General features: G+C 40.9%; 2 protein-coding genes across 3 annotated transcripts; both read right to left on the minus strand.

The window, feature by feature from the left end:
- Positions 1-2,217: 2,217 nt before the first annotated feature.
- Positions 2,218-26,569, minus strand: LOC124112954. 2 transcript variants are annotated; one of them, XM_046473168.2, is made up of 2 exons: positions 26,489-26,569; positions 2,218-6,010 (listed from the first exon to the last, which is right to left on the minus strand). In XM_046473168.2, exon 2 carries the CDS (start codon positions 6,004-6,006, stop codon positions 4,201-4,203), a length of 1,806 nt encoding a protein of 601 aa, XP_046329124.2. In that variant the 5' UTR covers positions 6,007-6,010; positions 26,489-26,569; the 3' UTR covers positions 2,218-4,200. The 2 variants fall into 2 exon arrangements, with proteins under 2 accessions (XP_046329124.2, XP_046329123.2); XM_046473167.2 differs by lacking the exon at positions 26,489-26,569 and adding an exon at positions 19,763-19,903.
- LOC124112956 lies at positions 10,714-13,448 on the minus strand. The gene is made up of 2 exons (XM_046473169.2): positions 13,340-13,448; positions 10,714-12,691 (listed from the first exon to the last, which is right to left on the minus strand). The coding sequence occupies exon 2, from the start codon at positions 12,682-12,684 to the stop codon at positions 10,885-10,887; it is 1,800 nt and encodes a 599-aa protein (XP_046329125.2). The 5' UTR covers positions 12,685-12,691; positions 13,340-13,448; the 3' UTR covers positions 10,714-10,884.
- Positions 26,570-27,973: the final 1,404 nt, after the last annotated feature.

Raw genomic sequence — 27,973 nt, forward strand, 5'->3', positions numbered from 1 at the left:
CTAGTCTACCGGGGATACGGGTGGCGCTACAACTCGCTATGCAGTCACTGCCTCTGTTCGAATCCCAGATTCACATTAATTTCCTGGCACATATCATACTTCAATTCAACAGGTAAATGTTGTCAGTTGTCAGTAAACTGATATGTAAGTTTATTTATCGACTGTTTTCAGGACCAAACCATTTCAGACTCTTGATGCCCACTTTCTCTAACACGGAGACAGCCTCCATGGTCTAGTGGATAGAGCGTCTGACCGGAGAGCGTTATGTCGGTGGTCCACATCAAGAGACGGGAACAGATGGTATTTGTCTCCTTGCCTGGCATTAAGAATGCAAAACAAGAAATGGTCGGCTCTAAGTAATTATACTGTGTCTGAGTTGGGTATCCTTGTATAACTTTGACATGGTATCTCATTAGTACGGACAGATACACGCACACACGCGCGCGTGCGCACGCACACACACACACACACACACACACACACACACACACACACACACACACGAACATATGTACGTAAAAGTACAATAATCTTTAACGCAAGAAAAAAACCCATTTCACCCCACTCCGCCTCTAACTAGGCCAAAGAGATCTCCCAGATTATGTCTGTCTTGCCCTGCTTAGCGTTGTCGCCGATCTTGACGCTGTTCAGAGCTACAGATACATATACACCTATATTTCAAAAGATTACACTAGACGTGATAAACGTCACAGAAATGACCTCCAAAATACGTATCAAAGTAACGTTAAACACGCGTCTTTGAAGATACTTCTCTGAGAACGTAACACGTTAATGGACCCTGAAGGCGTATACAGCTTGGGTACGCACATTAAATGTTTTTACGTGCAAACAAACACTTCGGCGTAGAGTGTAAATGACTGGTTAACTCTCTAAACACATTACATATTTACAGAGGTAACGTCGCATTGGGAGTAATTAATAGTCAGCATATGAATGTCGCTGTTCGTGACACTTTGTATTCAAATATGTTAAGATAAGTTATGTTTACTTTTAAAATGTCGTCTTATCTGTCCGTAGGCACGATGCAGTCTCCTTTCATACACTTAAACTTCCATCATAAGTTTATAATATATCAATCATTAGATTTTTTTCATCACCGCCCTACTCACTGTAAAACACCCAGCCTCATATAATTATATCGTCCCCAATAACCTCATACGAAGTACATTGCATTGTGTTCCCTTTTGCCCTTACTTGGTGACATACATGGACACCAGATACCCTGTCCCACCAACATTCGATCCGTGAAGATCCGGGGTAGAATAGGTCTTCAACAACCCATGCTTGCCGTAAAAGGCGACTATGCTTGTCGTAAGAGGCAACTAACGGGATCGGGTGGTCAGGCTCGCTGAGTTGGTTGATGCATGTCATCGATCCCAATTGAGTGGATCGATGCTCATTATATCAATCACTGGATTGTCTGGTCCAGACTCGATTATTTACAGACCGTCGTCATATAGATGGAATATTGCTCTATATATGTGTATGTGCGTGCGTGTGTGTTTGTTTGTTGTTTTACGCCGCATTCGGTTGTTTGGACCCGGCAAACTAGTGATTGATATTGCAGGCAATGGTCCACGTCGATGATCATGATGTCAATCACTGGATTGTCATGTCCAGACTCGATTATTTACAGACCGCCGTCATACAGCGCGACTATTGCTGAGTGCGGCGTTAAACAACAAACCAACAAATCCCACAAACATTCAGGCTCCATGTCATTCACATCCGTTTACAGTTAATGCACACAAATGCCTTCCAAGTTATACAAATAAAATGTCGTTTGTAACAATCGAATGGAAATCTAATAATAAATTTGTGGCCTACATGAATGATTTTTGCACTTTGGGCACATTGAAATACCATTTTGTGTTTTGCATGCATATTTCACGTAGAGCTATTCTGGTCATAGGCTTCACACCATATATACACCAATAAAAGATATTACACTATCCATTCCGTTCAAAGAAAGGGTATTCTAATCAATACAGTCAGTTTACAGATTGTGTTTTTATGTCTTCCCATTAGGACATTTGAAGAAAGGAAAAATCTATATATTTATGTTTATGCCCCCAAGGTACTAAACAAACACATTTCCCACGTCTCAGATCTGTTTAAAGATTCTTTTGTATGCTGAAGATAAACATCATATATAGAATTCCTTTTATTACGAGAAAGCCATAAACAATCCCCTTTTACATAAAAACGCAATAAGTACAAAGTAATCAGCAACATCTAACCATGACGTGACATGAAATACGAGATTGTAAAAACTTCAATATGCAAATGCACTCCAGAGGCTATGTAACCGAAATGTGGCCAAACGTTGCCAAATGTAACATACCGACTGAACCAGTTGAATAGCTGCACCCCCGCAGCCTAAAGAACGCAACAAACATTACTGAATCGATTTAAAATTTGGAACAAAATTAATTAAATTTTTTCGCCTTGGATGTTGTGATGGGCTACGGTTCTTGGTCAACTTCCGGGGCAAATTTTATGACGTTGTTGCAAAAGGGTAAATTAAATAAACGAGTGAGTGAGTAGGGTTTAATGCCGCTTTTAACAATACTCCAGCTTTACGATGGCGGGCAAAGAAGTATAACTCATTGTACCCATAATGATACGAACCTGAATCTTCAACGTGAAGAGTTAACCACTAGACGATGCAAACGCATCTCATGTACCAAAAACATAAATCATACTTCCTCTGCAACCTCACCTCAGTCGACGATGAAAACTACACATGCCGTCTTACTATATAAACTCAATTTGTACTACTTGTCCAAGACGTAGGTTTCGAGGGGGCGGTGGGGTAGCCTACTGGTAAAAGCGTTCGCGCGTCACGCCAAAGACCCGGATTCGATTCCTCATATGGGTACAATGTGTGAAGCCCATTTCTGTGATATTGCTTGGATATTGCTAAAAGCGGCGTAAAATCATACTCACTCACTCACTTCTTAAGTTCTAATACTCCTAAAATGGAGTTTCCTTTAATCTATCCTTGTTCATTCATAATGCCGTATCAAAAGAACATGTACCACAGGCGTTATATACAACATCATAGCATTGTATGAATGACGTTTGGTCTATCGGTTTTGAATTAAACTGTTACCCACACTCTTTCAAGAAAATGACACACTTGCTTGTCATTCTAGAAGTTGAAAGTAATTTGAATTATGAGGTATAAACCATCTGCTTTGCTTCGTTTATAGGAGTGGCGAGCACAGTTATATGTGTTTTATATGTCCACATTTAAAGTATTTCATATCTGAGGGCTTTTCTTTTAAAAATATATATTTACTGTAAATGAAAATTATCATTTACATATATAAACCGTGAAAAGAAACTTAATCCAACGTTTACTGTCTGAGTATTGTTTTGAATTCAAACAGCTCACAAATTTACGTCTTAAAATAACTATCAATAACATTTATCATAAAGGATTATCAACACATGTCGAATAGAAGCATAACTTATATGTAGTACTTTTCCTTCGTTTAGGAGCATCTACAAAGATTTAGGTCGAAGATAAAAATAAAAATAAACCCCGGATGTGATACTGTACAAAGTTACAACGCGATGACATAAATACATATACTAATCAATGTCGAAGTTGAAATATTTCGAGTTATGCAAGGTTCGACACATCCGATAATGATGACCAAAGAAGGAATAATCAGGGCTTTTATTCAAGACAACCGTACGCTTGACATATCAAAGTTCGACACAACGGTTTTTGACTGTACTAAAATAACGATTGTTTTATACAACACTACGTAATCAGCATGTACCGGAAACGAAATAATGACATACCTGTCTACGTAATGAGAGCATATCCACACGATCATTAATTTAAAAGCATCGGAATATTACAAAATTACATCTGATAAACATTACGATTAAACTAATTCTACAAATGGGTGGAAAATGGATGGAGAACTCATTCCTTACGGGTATAGTATCTATGCTGGGTAAAATTTGTTATTGTCCGATTCTGAATGTTGTTTTTCCACATTTCCTTTTTGCACTTTCAAATGAAATTACTCTTAATATTTGATGGGTCGGAAAATACAGAAAAAATCATTGTACATAGCCATATAAATCTTTTAAACAAGTTCAAGATTTATGGGTATAGTCTCCACATTTAACATTTAGTTCCGATGATTTAAAACCACTTCAGGTTTTAACGATCCTCAGATTCAAATCTGGACTCTGAGTAAGATGAGTGGACTGACACCGACGAAATATTCCGAACACCGTTCCCGTAATGTTTCCCCAGTTTTCCATCACGTGTACAGCGCTCTGAGTGTCCGAGGCTACGCTGTCAGAGTCGGCGTTGCCACCTTCAACGTACATCGATCGGAACGTTGCAAAGGGGTTGGTCGTCGTGTCCCTGGCCATGTTGATGTTGGTGACACGTAGTTCTGTCCGCTCAACAAGAGGGAGGAGGGTCATACTCGCCGTGCCACCGTCGGCATACACAACGTCAAGGGTGAGATATCTTGGGTCAATTGTTACTTTGGAAATTGGAGCACTTGGCCTCATTGTTTTGTCCGTTTGACCAATCAGCACTGAAGATCCGAAAGGTATCCATGAAGCTCCTGGTGGTGTCATTGGAAGTAAACGAACATTTCCATCTTGATAGAGAACCATTATCTGGCACCAGCCATTATTTGACCATGGAACCGGGACATAGAATCGTATATAATGGGCAGTCCATGACTGAGAAGTCGTTGACAAAGTCACCTCCATCGTTGTATTTTGCTGCCACCAGAAATCCACATGCAGACCTTCAATAATAATGTCTTCTTTATAGATTTCAAACATTCTATCGCCTTCAAAGTCCCGTCTTTGGAAGTAAAAATGGTTTATAGAAATAGTTTCTGGGTGACTTGTTACGATTACCAAGATGACGTGATTTGCATTTGCACCCAAGATAAAATCAGGAACTTGCCATTCAAAGGTATGAGATGCGTTTGTAAACTGGTACGTTTGTAAAGTTGTGTACCTGTTAAACTTTCCCCGGCAGAGAACTGTGACCGTAGCAACATCCATGATGCCACTTAAAGACAAGGAGATAACTCCACCCATCTCAGAATTAAACACTCCCTCTTTTGGTGTGTCAAGGTAGAATAAAAGACCAAGATGAATTGTTGCAATACCGTGGCTGTTAACATGTGAGCCTAACACACTAAGAGTGTTCGGGTCCGTGCGGTTGAGAATGGACTTGAGGTTCACACTGGTATAGTTCCAGAACACTGCTTGAGCAAAGGAGCAATTTTCAAAATCTTGATAAGCGTCATTTCTGAAGGAATGGTACATTGGTAAGGTTGCACTGATGGTGTATTCACTGACAGATTCATGAAACACGGGGATATGTACGTTATCCTCCTCAGCGCATGCTGTTGGATAACTTTTCTGAGTGATATAACCTTCTGATACTGACTCTTGCTGTGGGTTTTTAAGCACAGGGGTATCCTGAGAACATGGCAGTCTACAATGCAGAATGTCCGAATTAAGATGATCATCCGCTATTTCTATCACAATTTTATCAATTTCGAGGCCCCAACGATCAGTATCATTAGCATATATGCTCAATCGATGCATCCCACCAGTAACTATTGTACTTCCGAGTTCACCAGAATGATAAAATATGTTCCAGGATTGGCCGCCAGTGTCATGTCTTCGTGTCCGGAAAGAGCCAATGGCAAAGTTGTCCATGCCGACGCTGACGTTGTCAGAGTGACCATCGTTGGAAAAGACAACATCTTTGACAGTTAGGTTTGTCGTCTGAATGAAACAGATCGATAATAATATGGAGCTCCCCTGGTAGAGGAGGACAGACTGATACCCAGATGCTTTTGATCTGTAGTTTCTGATATGTTGACCTTTCGAGTCCTCGGCCTCTAGCGTCCAAAGCGCCGCTGACGTGAACTCCGTCCACACCATCAAAATTAAAACGACGACCTGACTACAGTTCATCCTTCTGAAAAATAAAAGTAATTCATCATTCACTAAACAAAACACTTTTATTCATGGTTTAGCTATAATGAAATATTCACGCCAGGGGCTGATGTAAGCAGTTTTGATTTCATCACAATGGGTATCTTAGTCTGTGATCTTTATTGCAGCCAGTCGGCGTTCAAGTTTAGAAACAGACTCGACATATTCCACTCAGCTTATCTCTCCACTCTGTTCCAGCTTCATAATCCACCAAGAAATCTTTGATCAACACCTGCTATCTGTTCCTCAGTATAGACTTTCAGGTATGAACTAAAGACTTTCAGTGTGGCTGTCCCAAAGTTATGGAATGATTTTCCACTTGAGATTAGACTTTCCCCCACACTTTTAAGACTTTCAAAGCAAAACTAAAGACACATTTGTTCAAAAAAGCTTTCCCGAGTGACATTTGAATGTAGCGATTTGAGCATGAACTCTACGTGGAGGCTAGCGCATCATAAGTGCCCAATATTATTATTATTATTATTATTATTTATTATTATTTATTATTATTATTATTATTATTATTATTAATATTATTTACAGATTAAAATAAAAAATGCAACAAAGAGGGTTTGGGTGATCTTGGCACAGTCAGGGTGGTTAGGCTTATCATCAGCTCAGGGCCCTTGCCCCCTCTACACGCAGCCCAGGCAGCGAATTTGACTTCTCCCAGGAAGCGCTGCCTAGTCACACCCACCCAGAACTTTTTTCGGACAATGTGAAGACTCCCCAACACTGCAGACTTCTGCATTACCCAGATTGTCAGAAGGGATGTTTTCCTGGTAGTAAACCCGGGTACTCTCCCAATGTCAGTCAACAGATTGGGAGGTACGAAACCTAAGGCACCGAGAACGATGGGGAGTCGAACAACTTGGTGCTTGGGATGCAAGCGTGACATTTCGAAAGCGAGGTCCGCATATTTGCTATGTTTTTCCTCATTCTTGTCAATCACATTAGTATCAAAGGGGACAGAAATTTCAATGATATAAATGATTTCATTGGATTTATAAAAAAGGACAAGATCAGGTTTGTTGGCCTGGATATGTCTAAGGCTGTATACGGGCCTATTCCAAAAGATTTTGTATTTATCATTTTCCATGACGCACTCTACATATTCCGGGTCGTACCATGGATGGACCTCTGTGTCAAAACCACAAGCATGGCGAAGACGGTAATAAAATGATCGAGCCACCCCCATCATGTCGCTTAAGATACTCTGTCTGTGCCAAAGCTTGGCATCCACTCACAATGTGTTGGACAGTCTCATTAAATTCATTACATAATCTTCATTTCATATTTACATTTTGATGCAAAATCACACATTGACGGTTTCGAGTTGGAAGTGACTGGTCCTGAGCAGCAAACAAAAAGCCTTCTGTTTCACTTTTCAGGCCAGACGACTTCATACAAGCGAAGGACTCTGCAGGATTGCTGATCTTCTCAACACACTGCACATAAACTCGATGCAGTGGTCATTCAGATAGCCTCTTCTTTGAAACCTGGGCCGACTTGATATGGCACTTCGCTTGGTTGACACTCATTTCTGTACCGTCCAGCAGTACAGAACCATCAACAAAATCAACACCGACATTGAGATTATGTCCCACATCAGTGACTCGTTTTAGAAAACTGTGGAATTATTATTATTATTATTATTATTATTATTATTATTATTATTATTATTATTATTATTATTCCTCCTTCCTAATGTCCTCACTATCGCTCGCTACTCAGCATAGTGGTCAACCATTTTATATTTGGTGGAATGTGGATTTTGTTTTTAAAATTTTATATTATTATCTCTTAAAGGTTATTGGAAAAATACTTGTTAGTCTTGTCCGAACATTGACATTTTTAATTGAATCTCACTGATCGAATATTCCTATAGTTGGGTTTTGGTGTGGTTCCCGCAATACACAGTACAAAATATATTCATTCTAGAGAATAGAAGAGCAGGTTACAACCAAATGTATTTTTATGCAATAAGCGAATTAAAGCTTTGAAATTTTTGGGTGAAGCTTAATTAGTGGAGGACTATTACAATTAGGAAAATTAATAATGAAGGTAGGTTGCAAAAAATTATCGAAATATGCATGAGAAACTGCCCTTCTGTGATGAAGGTATAGCGGACGTATATATTGTTTTAATTGTAAGTGCTACTTTTGATGCTTTTAGCACCAAAGACATTTTATTCATACAGTGGTTCAAGATATATGTACACGGCGCCTGTTAAGATAAGTCATATGCAACTCTATACAATTCTATTATTCTTTGAAACTTTGTTTACAAATACGTAAAAACATATGTTTGTAGTTTGGGTTATTGGTATAGAAATTAGGAATATGTTTCTTTCTTACTTCTGTATAGAAAATACATTCAAATAAAATATTTAATTAATCTCTCTGCAAGTTCAAACAATTCTGGCACAAAGCTATACTAATATCATTAACGTTTAATCTTCCACACAGTTGAATATTTAAAATTTTAATTAAAGATACCACATCTGAACGTTGTTAAGAATCTTCGTAGTTACGGAAATGATAGAGCTTGTAGGTAGAACCCGGGATTAAAGTTTAAATGTAAAGTATGTGTGTGTGCTATTAGGATTAAATACCTACCAAAGACATGTATCACTAATGTAAATATGCATATATTTAAAAGATACATTGGCACAAACTAAACAGAACGAATGTAATCACAATGCCTGTTTTATCATACGAATGAAAGAAGAAAGTATTTGTTAAACAATGTTTAAAATTTTGTATGTTACCACTACGATACATGTAAATTGTTATTATATATGGACCTATGACTTTCATACTGAAAAGATGTAGATTGATAATGCGCGGTTTATTCACAATATACAGCAGTTTCTGGCATCGGCCTGTGACGATTATGTTTAAACTCATTGCCTTATCTTAGTTCAAGGCGCACAGCAAAAACTCATTTCATTCAATAAATGTAGGCAGTACCCTTCATATGTTCTCTTGAGATTTAACGATAGTACAGGTAACGTTTTCTTGTGAAAAAAGAAATGCCTACAGTGAAGTTTGAAACCTTAAAAATTGAAAATTTCATGACTGACAAGATTATTATAACAACTAATGTCTTAGTGGTCATGTCATGCTAATTGTTTTGGGCGTCACAGTGATCTTCATAACTAGAATGCCATGTTCGGGTAGTTATAATTTTCAACGCCCACACATTTCAGCGAAACCGACTTCGTCAAAGATCATCTGTACGTTCCAATAGCTCTCAAGTAACTAACAACTGCCCAACAGCAGCAATAACAGCATGTGCTGTCGTTAATTACCAGACCTGCAACAACTTCCTTTTGATAACACTATAACGTCCGGATGTGTCACGGTCTAATCATCTACCTGTCATGTGACGAGAAAAGGTCTAAATAAAATGGAAATAAAACCTGTAGGTTCACCGAGCATCGCAGTACGTGCTGGTGACGTACCCGTCTCAGTTGTAAGATTTAAGGCATGTGGGTGGGGGTTACGTGTGTACTGTTAGTCCTAACACAGATCCAACAACGTCCACGTAGACTTCTTCCAGGTAGCATGTGAGTGAATGGTTAAATGGTTAAACACCGCTTTTCAGTTATGTCGTGGCATGTTACCTCAATGTAGAGGAACGCCCGAGGTTATGCAGGTCTTAGACATACACGGGTACTGGCAAATGTAGAAACACAATCAGGGCGAACCTGGGATTCAAACCCATGGTCATAGGTGTCAGGCTACCCTAAGAGTGCAACTCTGCACAGCAAATTGCGGCTCTTTAGATGAATGTCCAACCCGTGTCCCATTTGGAAACCCGCGGCAGTTACTCAGTGAGCTGGTCAAACGCAATGTTGAGCATACTATATCTAGCACATCGCGAGAGAAATATCCAAAGAGATGCAAGAAAGAAGTTTCCCACCTTGGTGAAAACCATTGGAGGACGGGTTCCTGGCAACTGGTTTCTGTGGTGCTGCGACAAATGCTGACTATATCTACTTGTATGTTTGTTGTTTAACCCGCAGTCGACAATATTCCAGCCATATCACCCAGAATAGATAGCAGGAGGTCTTGCATTACATTGTACTTACGTGTCTACTTTGACGTCATAGTTTCATAAGGCCATGATTCATAAACACATGCTCATGATATAGTCTGAGTCGCACAATCTACTCTGCTTTATGTGGAGATTTCTATTGGATGTGGAAAGGGTTTTGTCGCTTTATTTATTTGGAAGCCTGTCCTCAGTTGAACATTTTCTACTCCCATCTATATTGTATTGCGACGGCAGAGCTATTTGGTAATTTCAGCTCCAATAGACATTTTCCCAACATTTCGTTACTATGATGTATACCCAGGAATACAACAAACGTCATTTGGGCACAAATAATGGGCTTCGCACATCGTAACAGTTTGAGGATTCGGACCCTGATCCTCAGCGTAACGAGCCAACCATTAGGTTATACCTTCGTCCATTCGAGTGGTAAAAAATAATATCTACAAAACCCAACACAATATCTATATTTACTTTAACCTCTACTGTCAGTTTTCAAAACATGTACACATATGTCATTCTTGCAGCTTCGTATAATTGTGCTGCTCCCCAAAACGATTTGATGTTGACGTGCGGCTACACAGAGTGTTTTCCTAATAGAAAACCCACATCAACAACAGGGAACAATAGAGCCTCATGACTTTTATTATGAAAAATATATGAAAGAAGATACACAGAGCACAGGTAGAATGTTTTTGTTGTTTAAAGTCAGGGTAACATCCAGAGTTGAATGTGTGTATAATTCCTGAAAAAGGATTCAAATCACATATGCAGTAGCAAATTCCATGAAATTGGAACTTATCCCTGCATGATACCCAAGTAAAGATCGGGGCTTTGTGTAAGATGTCGGGAGTGACAGCGACGCAGGAAGCCGAACAACGCTCCGCTGATGGTGCCCCAGCTGTCCATGATGTGTTCAGGGCTCTGTGTGTTGGAGGCTACGGTGTCACAGTCGGCGTTGGCGCCTTCTATATACATCGACCGGAATGTGGCAAAGGGGTAGGCTGTTGTATTCCGAGTCATGTTGATGTTGGAGAGACGTAGTTCTGTCCTTTCGACGAGGGGGAGGAGGGTCATGGTTGCCGTTCCGCCGTCAGCGTACACCACGTCAAAGGTCAACGCTGCCGGGTCAATCTTCAGCTTGGTGATTGGTGCACTTGGACGAGCCTCTATATTACTTTGTCCAACAACGATAGAGGAACCAAACGGGATCCAATCGGTGCCATCAGGAGTGGTAGGAAGGAGTCTTACATTCCCATCTTCGTACAGAACCATAACTTGGCACCAGCCACCGGACCATGGGATTGGGACATATACCTGGATATAGTGTGTTGTCCAAGTGGTCGTAGACGTGGTCAGTGACACCTCCATTGTCTCGTTCGTCCTCCACCAAAGGTCTTTCGTTACTCCGTTAACCACGACATCCCCTTTGTAAATGGTGACAAATGTGTCTCCCTTCGTTTCCCGTGTCTGCAGATAGAACTCGTCGATGTTCACGACATCACTCTGGTTTGATACTAAAAACAGGAGAAGATCGTTAGAGGTTTGTGTCCAAGTGAAATCAGGAATGGACCAGACGTATGACGGATTGTCGGTTGAAAATCTGAACGTATTCAATTGAGTGTACCCATTGGCGCTTCCCCCTTTATACAGAAGGGTGACACTTGCTGCACCGCCTATTCCACTTAGAGTTAGGTGGATGTTACCTCCGATCTGAGGGTCTGCCAGATTGACGACTGAAAATGCTGTTCCAATCTGGAGTGTCTTTGTCCCGTCGGGGTTGACAGTTTTAGCTTTCAGGTCTAGGGTAGCCTGGACTGATTGCTGTGCGGTTCTTGACAGAGACGCGACGTCAATGTTGGTGAAGTTCCAGTAGACGTCACTGGCAAAACTGCAATTGTCAAAATTCGGGGCTCTTTCATTTTTGAATGAGTGGTATGCGGGGAGTTTGGCTGCGACAACATACTCGCTGACTGAATTATGGAACACGGGGATAACGACGTTGTCTTCTTCGGCACAGGCGGTCGGGTAGCTTTGCTGTGAAATGTAGCCCTCAGGGACAGAACCCGCCGGAGGACCTGTTAGAGGCAACACGTCCTGGGAACAGGGATATTTGCAGAGATAGATATCAGAGTTGAGATGCTCGTCGTCGATCTCCATAACAACCCTGTCTATTTCCACTCCCCAGAAGTCAGCCGTCTCGGCCCGAAGCACCAGTCTGTGAATCCCGCTGCCTGCCATGATGCTACCCAGAGTACCCGTGTAACGGAACACATTCCACAGACGACCAAAGTCTGTTCCTGAAGCCGTGTTGAACTCGCCAACGACTATATTGTCAAACGTGACGACGACTCGGTCAGGTCCCCCGTCATTGGAGAACACGATATCTCGGAAGGTAACATTCGTCTCTTTCATCAGGCAGATTTGGAAGATGAGACTTTCTCCCTGACTGATATGCGCCACTTCTTGTTGAGAGGCAGCCAATCGTCGGTTGACCTGGTGACTACCCCGGGTGAGTTCCCCCTCAAAGGTCCACTGTAGAGCTGATGCCTTGCTTAGCACCAACACCACTGTAACCAGAACCACCCCTGCTTTCATCGTGTCCCTAAAATAAAAGAGTTCATTCTATTTATTTGTTTGAAACGAATTGATATGCGTTTATGTTTGACAAACCTATCAGAAATTACATTTTTAAATGAACTTTATTCAACAAGTCGCAAAACATCAAATTTTAATGCATTAGCGAACCAAGGTAGTGTCTATGTGGTACAAAAACATGACGAAAAATACACAATATATACCCAAGGCCACTGGGTAAGCAGATATCGGAAACCTAACATGCGAGATAAACAAAATGTATTATGAACTTATCGTATCGTATGAAAGAACATCTTCAGAGTTTTAGTAACGACTGAAATATTACTTGAACGACATGCTTTTGTATTGGAAGATTGAGTAATGTCCTGATAAAAAGAAATCGTAATATTAGTACTGCACTTCTTCTATGATGTTCCCTGTATCTATTTGAATTCTTATTAAATAAAAATATAAATATATATATTTAAAATTATAATTACACCGCATTGTTCAACATGTGTGATCAAAGTAGAACATGTATGATCAAAGTAGAACGTGTATGATCAAAGTAGAATACATTATATCTTATTATGAACACTATGCAATTATTCAAGTTTTAAGGTTCGCATTAATTAAATGAAAACATATTTTAAAAAAGAAATTATAATATACATACCTTTTCCTGATCTGTTCTTGTCTTTCACTTTCAGCACAAGCGATAGAGCAAAGCGTCGACAAAAAGCCGTACCACCACCACGGCAGATAGAAATAAAGAATGGGTACGAAGACACTCCCCTTATATAACAGTTGAAATCCAAATAGGGCACACAAGACTTAATGTGAAACATTAACCTTGTCACATATGCAAATACAGCTCGTTTATTCTTTATAGTAGAATAAACACGCGTAAATAGTTGAAAGGAGAGGCCTATACAGAAAAAGCAATTTGTACTGGGTTTGACTATTTTGAAGCACCGTGGCAACATGCAATACCTAGGACGGGTGCATCTCAGTGTTGCGATCATTATCACCTGTAGTTACATGCATTTCCGTCACGTGTTACAAGCACTGTTTGGGTTGATCAACATGCAGATCTGTACTATGGTTACTCTTACGTATTACAGTTACTCTGTAGATGAATGATGTGCAAATATTTAATATAGCCAAGGCTTTCAGATTCACACGCCGTCTAAACATATCACCTATATAATCATAGACAGAGTTCGATGTCAGGGATTGATATTCAAAACCGGGTATCTTATATCTCCCCTTACTTTAAACCATGGGAGTTTAAGTATTTGAACTTATAGCTTAATATTCAATGTAAAAAATCGCTCATATTTGTCAGCTTTCATGGGATTCGGGACTTTATTGCTGTGTCCGTGTAGGTTGCCATTAATATGAAGCAAGGGGGGTGGGGGGGGGGGGGGGGGGGGGGGGGGGGGGGCACGGGTGGCCCAGTCGTCTAATGCGCCGCGATTCGTCCCCTGGGCACGCCAGAAACCTATGGTTGTGGGTTCGAATCCCGGTTCGCCCCGATTATGTTTCTAGGTTTGTCAGCACCATATCCGTGCTCGTGGGTTTCACCGAAGTGGTAAACGTCTGAGACCTGCATCACTTTGGGCTTTCCTCCCACATTTAGCTGACTCGCCACGATATAACTGTAATGCTGTTAAAAGCGGCATTAAACCAGACTCACTCACTCACTCATATGAAGGAGCATATACAAATACCATCAATGTTTTTTGGTTTTTTTGGTTTACAAATGTAGGTTGGTATTTTCGAAACAACCGACACACACACACACACAAAATCATTTCCCTTAGCTTATTCAAGTTTCAAAAGACATAGAGCATCGTTGAGAGTAGTTCCGTAAGATGTATGGGAATTAGGTAGCCTAGATACCGCATGGTCGTCGTGAGAACCGACTATAAAGTGGATCATGTGAATCACGTGTGACCCATTGAGTGTAATATGTCTCTGTGGATGTGTCAGCTGCAATTGTACCCTTGTGTATGTATCATGCTGGTATTGTACCTTGGTGTTCGTATCACGATGTGTATTGTGTTCTTGTGTATGTGTTATGATATGTATTGTATCCTTGTTTGTGTATACACTGTAGTAAACAATGTGTTAAGGTCCTAAACATAAAGCAAAACACGTCCCTTGTCTAATTTATGACATATTTAAGGTTTAGGACGTAAAACTGTTCAGGATCTTCTTGGCATGTTGACGATTGTGTTTAACAGCTATAAGTGTCTAGGGTCTAAATGTGAAACTCGTATACCAACTTTGAAATTGATTGTAAGTAATTACAAAAAAATGTTTTTAGCGTTTAATGGGGATGTGTGTGTGTGTGTGTGTGTGTGTGTGTGTGTGTGTGTGTGTGTGTGTGTGTGTGTGTGTGTGTGTGTGTGTGTGTGTGTGTGTGTGTGTGTGTGTGTGTGTAAAATGTTAAGGGCCTACTGTAGCAATCAGACATACTTTCATTGTCAGCTTCCCTTTCCTGTACGAGAGAAATACTATCGAACAGCTACAAAACATGTATGAACACAACTCGTAATAAACCACGGCGGGATAACAACCCGCAAACTTGCACGTTGTGGTCCTTCACTCTTCCTCCTGTGCTGCGGAGACACAGATGTCAGTTGTCATGGTCACCATTCACTAAGCGTGGTTTAGTTGTACATTTTGTTGTTACTGTTGCACCAGGTTTGTTGTAAGTCCTGCTGGTATATGTGCTATGCAAGTGTATGTAAATTCTAAACATGTTTAAACTCTAAACATGTTTTTGGGTTGTGTTTAGGTGAGTTCAGACGGCAGCTCATATCATGTTTTTAGACCTAAGTGTGTTTGGATACTAAACATCAAATGTGTATTCAGTTTATAATTTTAACACATTACTAGTGAGTGAGTGAGTTGGGTTTAACGCCGCTTTTAACAGTGTTCCAGTTATATCGCGGCGTGTCAGCTTAATGTGGGAGGAAAGCCCGAAGTGATGCAGATCTCAGACATTTACCACTTCGGTGAAACCCACGAGTACGGGTATGGTGCTGACAAACCTAGAAACATAATCGGGGCTAACCGGGATTCGAACCCACAATCATAGGTTTCTGGCGTGCCCAAGGTACGCAACTCTGCACAGCGAATCGCGCCGCCTTAGACGACTGGGCCACCGGCCGTGCCCCCTTAACACATTACTAAACTTGGTTAGATCTAAACATGGCTTGTATGTGTTTACATTATAAACACATTTTCTTCATTGGTAAACAATTTTTTCTGATGTATGTATTGTATTCTCAGCTGCCCCGATGACATGTGTAATAATGCCATGACGCCCGTAGGTTAGTACCATGATACTTACCCTTATCTGAGGTTAGTACCATGACATGTATCGAATCCAGGGGTATGTATCATCATACGTATCGTATCCTGGCTGTGATATTTTGTACTATGTCCTAGTGTAAACGCCTGTATAATGATGCGTATTGTGTCCTGGCCTACACGCCTGTACAATGATGCGTATTGTGTCCTGGTGTACACGCCTGTATAATGATGCATGTTGTGTCCTGGCCTACACGCCTGTACAATGATGCGATTGTGTCCTGGTGTACACGCCTGTATAATGATGCGTATTGTGTCCTGGTGTACACGCCTGTACAATGATGCGATTGTGTCCTGGTGTACACGCCTGTACAATGATGCGAATTGTGTCCTGGCCTACACACCTGTACAATGATGCGTATTGTGTCCTGGCCTACACGCCTGTACAATGATGCGTATTGTGTCCTGGTGTACACGCCTGTATAATGATGCGTATTGTGTCCTGGCCTACACGCCTGTACAATGATGCGTATTGTGTCCTGGTGTACACGCCTGTATAATGATGCGTATTGTGTCCTGGCCTAAACGCCTGTACAATGATGCGTATTGTGTCCTGGCCTACACGCCTGTACAATGATGCGTATTGTGTCCTGGTGTACACGCCTATATAATGATGCGTATTGTGTCCTGGCCTACACGCCTGTACAATGATGCGTATTGTGTCCTGGCCTACACGCCTGTACAATGATGCGTATTGTGTCCTGGTGTACACGCCTGTACAATGATGCGTATTGTGTCCTGGCCTACACGCCTGTATAATGATGCGTATTGTGTCCTGGTGTACACGCCTGTACAATGACGCGTATTGTGTCCTGGTGTACACGCCTGTATTATGATGCGTATTGTGTCCTGGCCTACACGCCTGTACAATGATGCGTATTGTGTCCTGGTGTACACGCCTGTATAATGATGCGTATTGTATGCTGTGGTTAAGAGGTATGATACCGAGGTGTATGAAAGTGTTGCATGCTGGGTAAGAATCATGTTTTATGTTGTATCCTAAGGGTACATGGTGGTTTGTTTCTGGGGTACATATCACAATACGTATATTTTCTGCGATAGACTACCGAAGTAAGGAGCATTTCCCGAGGTATGTTTCATGATACGTCATGTCGACTGTGTATCAGACTCGGTCGCTTGGTTGACGGCGTATACCGACGGCGAGCGACGTTGTTTATAAGATCAATCACACGATTTCTGGTCCAGACTCAATTATTTAAAGGCACCCATCATAGACAGGAATATTGTAAGCAAATACACAATCCCGCACGCACGCACGCACAAACACGCACACTAAAGAGAGGTTAGCCAGTCTGCTAATGAATTGTAGGCTATCGAATATCACCACTGATCAGAATAGTTGATGTTATATTTTGTGACACGTGGACATGGATAATTGTGATCACATATGATTAACAGATACAAGAACCGTTTCCATAAATATAAGTAATCTCCATTGTAAGTCCATTGTACGTTTCTGACAATATCGGAAGCACGTGTTAATGAATCACTATCAATTGGTGATGATGCCAGGTGCATGTAAGCTATATGCATGTGTGTGACCTTATCTGATCACAAAGACGGTGATCCTTTTTTATTAAATCCAAGTAATAACAGTTCACATTAATCTCCTTAAACAAACAAGTTATTTTGCCTTTAAAATATACATTAATCAGAGCTGTCATATAATATAGTGTAAAGTTTCAATATTAGTGTCCAGTATACATAAATATAAGAGTGAGTGAGTGAGTGAGTTGGGTTTAACGCAGCTTTTAACAGTATTACAGTTATATCACGGCGTGTCAGCTTAATGTGGGAGGAAAGCCCGAAGTGATGCAGGTCTTAGACGTTTACCACTTCCGTGAAACCCACGAGCACGGGTATGGTGCTGACAAACCTACAAACATAATCGGGGCGAACCGGGATTCGAACCCACAATCATAGATTTCTGGCGTGCCCAAGGGACGCAACTCTGCACAGCGAATCGCGCCGCCTTAGACGACTGGGCCACCCGTGCCCACCCATAAATTTAAGAAGGAAATATGTTTGTATAAGTAGTCACAGGTCCACATTCATAAATATAAACGCCATTTTTTATTAGTAGGTTTGGGGACTTCGAATTGTAACAAGTTTAGATTTCGGTGTTTTTAATGTATATACCGTTTAGATAGTCACACCTAATCACACATAATCCTGCACCATATCTGTGGAATCAGCATCAGATAGAACAACATAGAGGAGATAAATGAACTTTGGAATAAAACATTATAATAGACTATGTTAGTCGAAGCTACTCACTGCTTGGGAAACTGGTGAAGATATAAATAAAATTCATCGTCGCAGTGTCTCGTGTCCTCGAGCACTGGGTCAGACCGGGAAATAGGTTTTCATTTTGTTCGTAGGTGAAATTATCAGAAGCAGACAAAAGAAGCTTGTGGGGCAGGATACGATCACCTTTTCACGAACACCTGGTACCATGACTATTTGATAGTGATTCATAAACTCCTGTTCCTGATATGGCCAGAATCGCACAATGGATTTTTAAAGTTTTTTTTATAAATATGGAAAGTTTTTTTTGCTTTTATTTACACAATATTCCTGAATCCCTATGGGCGGACGGACATGTGAATCCAGTAATTAAAAATAATAGGCCTAACTAAGACTGCAGAGTACGATAACCATTACTGACAGTCAGACATATAAGTTCAACAACAACATCCATGTCAGGCCTAGGTGCATACGAAAATGGATAATTTCCCAAAAGTAATAGGAACCTAAATCACAAACAAACTAAAAACACTGTGTTAGTGAGTGAGTGAGTATGGTTTTACGCCGCTTTGTAGCAATATTCCAGCAATATCGGGAGACACCGGAAAAATTGCTTCACACATTGTACCCATGTGGGGAATCTAAACCGTGTCATCGGCGTGACGAGCCAACGCGTTAACCACTAGGCTACCCAACTGCCCCCACAGTGTTGGTAACAATGAATGATACATTGATTGATTCACCCTGAAAGAAGAACGTTTTATGTTATTTGTGCTCAATTCGAACGCCGTGTAGCTTTGAGGAGTAGGTCCGTTTGGGTATTGTTGCTTATAACCTGTTGTTACTTCGGAGACGGATTTTCACGAATTCATAACTTTGTCACACCCCCCCCCCCCCCCCCCCCCCCCCCCCATATCCCCTCCAGCTTATACTTTACTTTGGTAAGCTGTTGTTTAACGCCGCAGTCAACAACATAAATTCGTGCTATATCACGCTGCCATGCACGTCGAATTTGTACCAAATGAACCAGTCATTGAAAGCACGAACATTCGAGGACGATATACAATCAGCCGTTACAGAGCCTGGCCACAAGATATGCAATCCCTTCAAACGACTAGCAAAAGATCCCAAACGCCGATTCGTCCCCGGACTTCCAATTGAGGTGTATTCAATTATCAAGAGGATAAAAAATGCATTCCATCTTTATTTGCTGAGGTGACGGAATATAACATTGCTAGAGCCCTGGGTCTCTCGTTTGGTGGAACTCTGGAACTCTGAAACTCTGGAGCTCTGGAACTCTGGAACTGTTGATCATATGCCAGAATGTAGAAACCAAACGATGCCTTGTCGTGACACCATGTTCCACTGAATATTACTGTATGCATTTCGGAATAGTCCCATTTGCAACAATAGTTATATCAAGCACTAAAAACACAAGGCTACATACCTCCCACGGGGACACTTTCTGACTGATACGACCCGGTGCGTTTCTAGAGATCCCAGGCCTTTGACTGCAACGGTCTGTCACCTTTCACTCCTCTCTAAGTTTCATCCGTGTTACTATATATATGATAGACAATGGAGTGGGGTGTTGTATCCCTGACTGCAACCGGATATTATCTCACCCCGACAGCTAAATTGATCACTTAAAATTCCACAACACTGCGCGAAAAGCCAGATTGTATACCTTCAGAATACAGGCGAACTTGACGGATAATGTATGCCGAATAGAATTTGTGTGATGTAAGGTAAATTAAGTATGTCAAAGCCATTTCGTCCATGGCGTTATTGCTACCATAATGTACATAGATTTAAAATAATTACAATTCTACAATCACTTTGAATATTTTGTTATATTCGGATTTCGCATAAAAATATTCAGAATGAATTGTCTAACAGTTGAGTCCAATGACAACAATAAAAAGAATAACATCACGCAATTAACACAATACGTCGCCTTCAGCAAAGTTCTATTGAGAGGCGACACTGAATACATTTGTAAGTATTATATATCTTCAAAGGACAACGAGTAATGCGTATTGTAACCTACCTTGAATTTGAGGGTCCTTTCTCGCATATATTGCAGGGACAGTGCTTAATAGGGTTACCATTTGCGCAAGTAATCAATCTGGTCTATGATTCACTAATTCCTTTTTGTGATCATATTGATTTATCGATAACTGAAAATTCTTTAAAAATGTTATTTCCGTATGCCTGTACAGACTGACAACTCTTCCAGAGACACCTCGGTAGACGAGTACCAATGAAGATTTAATTTACAATTACAGTAAAAGTTCTGGGGAACATCCCCAAAAGGGAACTGAAAATAACAACATATTTCACCATAGCTTTTTAGGGGACACAAACACAGCTTGGCATAATTCGAATCTGAAATTATGAATTTGTTAATAGTTTTATTTAAAAAAGTTTAAATCTGTTCAAGCCAAAGGAGACCATCATCTTCTCATGTAAACACGAGTACTCTTTTAATCTTCAAAGATAAAATTTTATATTATTTATAGTATAGATCTATTTTAAATATTATATTATTCACCTGATGAAGGGAAAAGAGGTGACACTGAAACGTCATGGTAAGATTTTAAAGAGTTTTATCTACATCGCATCACATCTTCATGGTCAAACGAGTTCCAAATGCGAATCAATGACCAAGTATTATTTAATATGAATGTTAGTGGAAAGGATGTTTGTTTTATTATATTGCCTAAAAATATCAAAGTTGATGAACAATTGCAAGATGCTACGAAGATCTGTAAACATGAGGAGATCTTTAAACGTGTACTTTGTAGTTTTATTTTTCAATATTCCCCTAACATTTAAAACCATGATACACGTATACAAACAGAAAAATCTTCAAATTCAGGTCGGTTCTGGAGATATCGAATATTGCGAAATGTCTGAATAAGATGGCGGACTCTACAGGCCATACACAAGCAGACCCGTACAAAGCAGAGATATCACAAATGTATCCCTATCATTGATCAAACCCGGATAGGGTCTGTGGGGTAGCCTATTGGTTAAAGCGTGTTTAAAACACGGGTTCGATTCCCAACATAGGTGAAGCCCATTTCCGGTGCCCCCGCCGTGATATTGCTGGAATATTTGCAAAGAGCGGCGTAAACCAATACTCCCTCACTTAAAATCGGATATCCTACAAAAACTAATGCAAAAAGCAAACCCGACACTACCGAGCCTACTCATCAACGGCACTTTTTACATTGTTAGCCTGGTCAGCCATTAAATTAACTAAAAATCATGTAAATGTAACTAAAAATCATGTAAATGTAACTAAAAACCATGTAAATGTAACTAATGTAGATGTAACTAAAAATCATAAAAATGTAACTAAAAATCATGTAAATGTAACTAAAAACCATGTAAATGTAACTAATGTAGATGTAACTAAAAATCATGTAAATGTAGCTAAAAATCATGTAAATGTAACTAAAAACCATGTAAATGTAACTAATGTAGATGTAACTAAAAATCATGTAAATGTAACTAAAAATCATGTAACTGTAACAAATGGCTGAACAAGTACACACCTTATTACATTTGGGAAAAAATGTAAAAATATGCAACGATATCAAAGTGTAAGCACTTGTTTTTGCTTCGTAGAAGCTACACCTCTCACTACTGGACATATTTCTTACAACTGTCACAACAACCGCCGAGGAAGATGAGGTGGACATGGCGTGGCCATGACAGAGGGTGGGGATCATGGCGTGATTTATTGCATGCTTAACACTTGAGAGCGGACTGCACTGATATGCCACTACGTACAACCAGGTGCAGTGTGTTGATGTGTTGATCACACCGGTGTATCCGTCAACTGTTCTAGGATTTCCTTTTGTTCAAGTACGCGTCCCATCATTCCCGATTTGGTATCGTAAATATTTCTGTCGTGAACCCTCGTCTGTTTACTTGTGTATGCAGGAGAGACATGGGATGCGGATATAATTGTATATGGAGATATAGCCACGAGGTCGACGAATATTATTCATGCGTGGCTTTATTCGTGACATTAAAACCTTATTTTTATACGAACCTATATGTGTCCAAATAATTACAAAAAATATATTTTGAATGTTTATTGCAATCACATCAACACGGATTTTGGTAAAGAATTCCTACACCAACTAATACGAAAAGCTACAAGCACTATTTTATCTTTATCTTACGGAATCGAGTTTGAACTAGATAAACCAGTGGTTGATAATATGAGCAATGTCTCACTCCGCCGTGACCTATAGGGCACGCAGTTAACGAAGGCACCCAGCCTGACTGCCCAATCCATCACTCCAAACACATTCTCCCCCTCGTTTCCCCATGGGCTTGCATACCAAACCTTAACTTTCTAACACGGAACTCTATCCGGGTTGTCGTTAAGTGAGTGAGCCAAGTCGTTATCAGTATACACCGTTTGATCCATTGTACCAGCTTCCGTACATCGTGATGGGCGGCATGTGTTGGTAAGTCTACAATCTCGCTCAGCGGCCTGTAAATAATCGAATCTGGACCGGACATTCTATTATTATGAGCAGTGCTTCACGCTGTCGGGGTACGTTTACATGTTATCAACCAAGTCATCGAGCCTGACATCGATCCATTAAGTCACGGCGGGGCTTCACACATTGTACCCATGTCGGGAATCGAACCCGGGTCTTCGGCGTGACGAGCGAACGCTTTAACCACTATGCCACCCGACGGCCCCCGCCTCTTACGATCAGCCTGGGGACCGGTCTAACCCCGTAAATGCACTGGTTCCCAATGTAATCGCCCCTAATCACAAATAATGGCGTGCTGGGGAAACTTTCCACCCTTGGCCCCAACGGGCAAACAAGCGTATGGTGTGTAATGGGGCGTCACTCAAAGCATGCATGTTAAACATTTCCCCTTTGAAATAGCTTCCAGCACATGGCTGTATGATGATAGATTGGACCAGTTGCATAAATGTCAAGCACCATTAACCTAGAACCTAGAACCTTAGAAAGTAAAGTGCCGTGCAAAAGAAAGTATACACTTGAAACTGGATTTGATAAAAAAAACTTACAAACGTTATCAAAACGGTACTAGGGCACCGAAACACTGCACACTTGAGATCCAAAACAAAATTATAAAATACATCCCCGTCAAATTACCATTTCTTTTTTGTTTCATTTTTAGCCACCGTCAAACATGGTTGTATACTTTCTTTTGTCCGGCTGTAAATCTTATTTAAGTGAACAACGCGCGTTTCATAAAAAAACGTAAAGTTGCGTGTACATCTTCGGGGCACGCATAAAGTCCCACGCATACCTAATAACACTGCGTCATTTATATTTTCACATGAGATTATGCATACGTGTTGTGCAATGTACGCTTCAGGTGGACAGTGCTTTATTATGCCAACGATGTGGGAAATGTGACGTCAGATGCAAAAGGCGTTAACAACAACGAGCCCAAAACACAACCATCCCTGCTCTGCTGTTATTAACGACCAATGTTGTAATGATGTGCACCTTCCTTGAATGTTTTTTCTCAATTTCAGGTCGAATGAAGACACTTGCAATACACGTAATTCCCGCCTTTCCCATTCTGGATTGTGTGATGTCTGACGTGTCACAACAAGGACACACACGTCGTCTCGGACACATCCAAACATAACATCATATCCTGTTGATGTAGACAAGACTCGAGCGCAATACTGCTGTTACCTGCAATAGCACAGCCAACTTGATTATTTGACATTGAGCTGCGTATTATATTGGCGGTGATTATTTTAGTGCTTGTCCGAGATCGCAATGTTATTGCGAATGGTTCCGAATTATATACGAACGGAAGAAAGTATGTGTTCGTCAAATGAGGTTCCATAAGAATACATTTATTCTGAATTAAAAAATGCATCTTTTAATACATATTCATGAAGACAATTCTCACGTGCATGTTCATGCAAGGCGCACAATTTGGATGTTTGCTTGTTCGAAGGGAGCATGATTCTCGCACACGTGTCTATTTGTGAACAGCACACAATATTTAGCAATCAGGTGCTCATAACAACACTTTTGTTTGACCGTAATAACGCTTACGCAATGTCACGGCTTGCTGAACATCAGCGTCCACGCTCCGTGGGTATGCTGCAAATAGGGAGGCACAAAATGAAGTTGCCAGGGATTTTAATATTCACCGAAAAACGATATCATCTCTTTCGTGACGTTATCTACATGAGGGCAACACTTATGACGTCACGTGAACAAGGTTACCATATTTGGTTGATGCATTTACGGAATCGATACCAAATTGCCACATTACCAGCTCGGCCATTTCTTGAGTGGAGACCAATTAGTGGCAGAACCGTATGCAACCGGCTGAGAGGGCACAGCATCCGGCGCCGACATACAGCCATACGCCCAGTGCTGCTTCCACGTGACCGTCAAGCATGTCACGTTTGGTGAAGACAGTATCTGAGGTTGAGAAGACTAGACTAGACTAGACTAGTAAACTGTCCAGTGACGAGTGCAAGCCAGCTCTAATGGTTGCGCAAGCGTCTTCATGCGCCCAGGAGAACGTTTTAGCGACGCTTGCGTTACTCTCACTTCATCAGTTTGGAGATGGACTAATGGGAGAACACAGCTCACTATTCTTATGACAATGTCAATGGCGTACGCAAAAGGGACGACATCGTTCGAGATAATGTTCTACCCTTTGTGCAAGAACGTCTCGTCACGATGAAGTACGATAGTACGCGCCCACGTGCATGTATTGTTACATTTTTCTTATTACACTATAATATTGCTGGATTGCAATGGCCGGCTGTTACTCCAGACATCTTTCCCATAGAACATGTCTGGGATGAGATGGCGCGACGCTTACGACAGGACCAGAACCATCCGGTAACACTGGCATGACGTGTCATGAGCTTTATATCCCGAGTGGAACACTGTTAACGTGTCCAGAGCTTTATATTCCGAGTGGAACACTGTTAACGTGTCTTGAGCTTTAATACCCTTAGTGGAACACTGTTAATGAGTAATGAGCTTTATATCCCGAGTGGGAGCGGCGTTATACAACAAACAAACACACAGAATCATTTCTAGGTTTATTTCTACATCGTACGTTACTATCATGACGTCAAACCATTCATTGTGACGCTAAACAATACGATGACATAGTTGAATTTAGAAAAGCTTAACATTGCAAGATCTCTGTTGTTGAAATATACTCACTCATTCTACTTCTGTCGCGTTTTCTACCCATAATGTACCCACTTGGAATATAACCGCTACTCTTCATTTTGTATCCTATTATTGTACATAAAGTAATCTACGGTTATAACGAACTCAAAGGGACCGCTAATTATTGTTCGTTATAACCGTAGTTCGTTATAAACAAATATGCAACGTATATACAGCAAATGGCCTGGACCTAAAAGAACAGTTTGATGTATCCGTTAGTTCGTTATAAACGTGTTCGTTAAAACATAGTTTACTGTATAATTATTTTATGTATGCCTACCGACATTGTTTGGGAAATGTGATGCGACTGTCAAATCAGCTGTTACCTCTGATTGATCAGTTAGATTCAAGGAAATGGAAAGGCGGACCAGACAATCCATTGATAGATTTTATGAGCATCGATTCGCGCTGTCGAAACATGACGGTATGCTTTGTTTGTTTGTTGTTTAACGCCGCACTCAGCAATATTCCAGCTATGTGACGGCGGTCTGTAAATTTATCGAGTCTGGTCCAGACAATCCAGTGATTGACATCATGAGCATTGATCCACGCAATTGGGACCGATGACATGTATCAACCAAGTCAGCGAGCCTGACCACCCGATCCCGTTAGTCGTCTTTTACGACAAGCAAAGTCGCCTTTTAAGGCAAGTATGGGTTACTGAAGACCTATTCTAACCCGGAATCTTCACGGGTCACGACGGTACGCAATCAACCAAGTCACTGCAACTGTTCACCAGATCCAATGATGACCAATTTTAGCCGGTAATGCCCACCGAGTTATACAGAATGACTTCGTGCAGTGATTTGAGAAGATGAATACTGTCCGATTTTATCTTCAGCATTATTGATGTGATGCATTTTCATACTGTTCAAATGCACAAGAACAAAAACGTCATTTTCTTAAATAAAAATAAAAATTAGCAGTATGTATTTTCTTACCTTTTTATCACGTACACTCCAGATTAAATGAAATGAGTTTCATCGTTTGTTCTGCACACATTAAAGTTTTAAACCTTGAAGCCACATATCATATCAACGTATTATTGCCTTAAAATATGCGCTTTGAATATTCAATGAGTTTTGTAACCTGAGGCAAGTACCCCTACTCACAGCTCCAACAGCTATTATTTGGTGTTTGTTTTAACTTTAAACATGACACGAGGATGTCAGCTGTGTTATGCGTTGCGAGTTAAGACGGGCGTGGTAGGTAAGTAGGTGGTGTCTTGTTCATTTCAATGTACGTCGTTGACAGATACCTCGTATTTCTTTGATTTATTCATTAATATTTATCATAATTGAAAAACAAAGAATAAATCACTTGCATAGTTTTGTGTCGTTCCGTCACGATGTATCAGGTGATGAGAACAAGAAGGTTACTGACGTGCATGGGGTCTGTCTCTGAGTAGCTCCCGGGCACTATGTTAACAAGGGAGGAAACGCTTGTGTCAGGAAACAGACACAGCTGGGAATTCATACCGATGATCTATGCACAGTCGCATTTCCTTGAACACGGATTAGAAACAGGAAAGAGGGGGAACAAAAGAAATTGTATGTCTTATTTACAGTTAAACTCAAAATATTTTGTGACATAAAAATACCAAAAGGAATCGGTCAAAAATAGTAACTGGGGTTGTATCACAATGGGAGAACAATATCTTATAACGGGCAACAGTCCATATGAAGAGAGCTCTTGACACATATACAACTGAGTCAAATTACACAAGGGGGTCAGAGACAAGTTGACCCAATCATGAGCGAGTCGACCTTGTGCATTGATGCAAGCCTGTCGCATTCGCTTCCTTCAGGCCACAGAGACCGCCCCCGTGGTCTAGTGGTAGAGCGTCCGCCCGGAGAGCGGAAGGTCCGGGGTTCGATCCCCGACCGCGTCATACCAAAAGACGTTAAAAGATGGTACTTGTTGTTCCCCTGTCTGGCGGTCGGCATCAGGGGCTAAAACAAGGACTGGTCAGCTCGGAGTCAGTAAACTGTGTCTGAGTGGGGTGTTCATGTTAAACTGCGGCATGGTATCTCAGTGAGCTAGCACTATAAATCGGCATCAGTCCGGACTAGTACAAGCAGCCACACACACACACACATACGTACATGCACGTCGCAATATAAGTGCAATAATCTTGGACGCGACGTTAAACCCCATTTCACCTCACCTCACCTCAGGCCACAGACGTTGGACAAAGCCTTGGGGCTTGGCATTCCATATCATTTTTGCCTTTGTCTCAAAGCCATTCACAACAATGTAATTTTTTTTAACTTCAGTGTAGGGCTGGTACGGGTAACTCGGGTACTCGGGTACTCGGGTCGGGTGGGCACTGATCGGACCCGGGTATCCACAACACTACCCGGACCCGTGGTTAGTCACGTGATATATTGTTTAATGACAGAAATTATCTAAAACTCTATGGTTAC

Source organism: Haliotis rufescens, unplaced genomic scaffold, assembly GCF_023055435.1.
Source record: "Haliotis rufescens isolate VD_foot unplaced genomic scaffold, xgHalRufe1.0.p SCAF_7, whole genome shotgun sequence".
NCBI lineage: Eukaryota > Metazoa > Mollusca > Gastropoda > Lepetellida > Haliotidae > Haliotis > Haliotis rufescens.